Genomic DNA, 2,249 nt, shown 5'->3' on the forward strand with positions numbered 1-2,249 from the left:
TAGATTTGTGTTCAAACAATTTAGTTTCAAAATTTAATCAAATTGACTTTCGATAAGTGAAATGTGCCATCTAAATTAAAACGGAGGGAACACTATTTTATCAAGTACAAGATGTTATGACGTACGAGTTTTTCCTAGAGTCTAGGGACCCTTTCTTAACCTATATGTGAACTGGTTAATTTTATTCTGATTTTTCCATCTACTTGTTCGACTTTGACGAGAAAAGGACAATGTTGCTGAAAATCACCAAGTTGCTAAAAAACATTCCATGCATCTCTCGATACAATTATTGAACTATTTCCATTATAACCACAAGAACCTAAATTAGAGAAATAGTAAGAAAAGAAAATAGAACTAAGATAGTCCTGTAATTGAAAGCTTTCACCGAATCATTTGACTTTTAACTTGGATAATGGAATTAAAATAGTAGGAAATAAAAACTAATTTATAATAGTAGGGTGTCCAACATATGAAAAAACATGGGAACAAGACTAGCTAGTACGATTTAATCCTAACTAATAAAGCAACAAAAACACCCTAGCTACTATACTATATAAGCATCTAAATAAAAATAGTACTAGAAGATAAATCTTTACTAACAACCTAAAAACCTTCGATAAAACTGTGAGTTTTCTTAGCACAAAGCTTTTCCAACTCTTTGGCAACTTCTTCAATTTCTTCATCTCCTTTGGAACAAAGGATTTCCTACATATCCCTCGCCTTTTGCCTTACAAATTCACCTTCCTTCTCTACCACCACTTGGTTGATTATGGCTGCAACTACCTCCCTATGAAGCTTTGCATTACTGTCCCTCACAACTTCCACAGCAATACCAATCTCTTCAACAAGCCTAGAGTTAATTGGTTGATCAATATGCATTGGCATAGCGATAATCGGAACCCCATATTTCATGCTTTCCATTACAGAACTCCATCCACAATGACTCACAAATCCGCCGATACTTGAATGCTCCAAGATTTTTGCCTGTGGTGCCCATCCTTTAAAAACTTTTCCCCTATTCCCTACCCTATTGAAAAAACCTTTAGGTAATGCCTCTTGAAGTTCAACATCTTTCCCTTTTTGAAACCTTATAGGCCATATAAAATTCACCTTACTATTTTCCAACCCACAAGCAATCTCCAGTAAATCTTCCTTGGACAAAAAATATTCACTTCCAAAAGATACAAATATTGTGGATTTCTCCTCCTTTTCATTCAACCATGTTATTAACTCTGATTCTCCATCGTCAAGAGTAGGTTCTTGAACTAATGGACCAACTGGCACAACTTTTTTCCCAGTTGAATTAGTGACATAATCACTATACTTACCCTCAATCTCCTTAAAACTTTTTATCAAAACAATATCACTAGATAGGTAAAAACAATCTCTAACTCGCTTTTTATCTTCCTCAAGCTTTTCCATAGGCATAGATGATTCATCTTTCTCTATACGAGCGATCTCATAGTCACGATAATATATAGACGAGAAGGGAAATTTTATACCTGGCTTGTTGAACACATGCAACATATAAGAGGTCATTGTAGAGCTACTACTAATAAATTCAACAGCAGGGATTTTTAACTCAGCAGCAGCCTTTGGAGCCCAAGGTTGGAGAAAATCATAAATCAATAAATCAGGTTTTAGGGTTTTCAAGATTAGGGTAAAATCAGGACTGGCTAAGTCAAAAGCTTCTTTGAGAGTGTTCATTATATGAGGTGGGAGACCATTGGTAGTGTGGTGACAAGGAGGAAGATTAGATAAAGTTTGGAGATGAAGTTCCAAGAATTGGATTGACGGTGAAAATTCTGGGCTAAGTTTTTTCTTAATAGAGCTTAGGTTTACTGGCGTAGAACACAAGTAAATAGTGAAGTTTCTTTGGCTGAGCTTTTTGGCTAACTCTAAGAAGGGAGAAATGTGACCATAACCTAACCATGGAAACATCAAAACCCGAAGTAGTTTTTGATTATCCATAAAACCATTCATGATTTCTTGAGTTTCTCTTCTTTTTCAAACTTACTTTCTTCTCAAAACTTTTATGCATGCAAAAAGGGATTGATATGGAGGTATATTTATAGTTCATAAAAAAGTTTATTACATGGTAAGTTGAAGATTGAAAGATCTATAAGTGTTTAATGCACAAACATGTACAAGGAAAATGCGACTATATATTTTTGGTATACGTATAATATCTGCATGGTTCACTTTCCTTTTGCGTTGATCCACTTTACGTATTTGACTTCTTATATAAG

The 2,249-nt window shown here is 34.5% G+C and overlaps 1 protein-coding gene across 1 annotated transcript; it reads right to left on the reverse strand.

The window, feature by feature from the left end:
• Nucleotides 1-705: 705 nt before the first annotated feature.
• On the reverse strand, nucleotides 706-1,983 carry LOC104240444 (mogroside IIIx synthase-like). Its single transcript, XM_009795287.2, has one exon. It carries the CDS (start codon nucleotides 1,981-1,983, stop codon nucleotides 706-708), a length of 1,278 nt encoding a protein of 425 aa, XP_009793589.2.
• Between the last annotated feature and the right edge of the window lie 266 nt (nucleotides 1,984-2,249).

The sequence above is a fragment of the Nicotiana sylvestris genome, chromosome 2 (assembly GCF_000393655.2).
Source record: "Nicotiana sylvestris chromosome 2, ASM39365v2, whole genome shotgun sequence".
Lineage (NCBI taxonomy): Eukaryota > Viridiplantae > Streptophyta > Magnoliopsida > Solanales > Solanaceae > Nicotiana > Nicotiana sylvestris.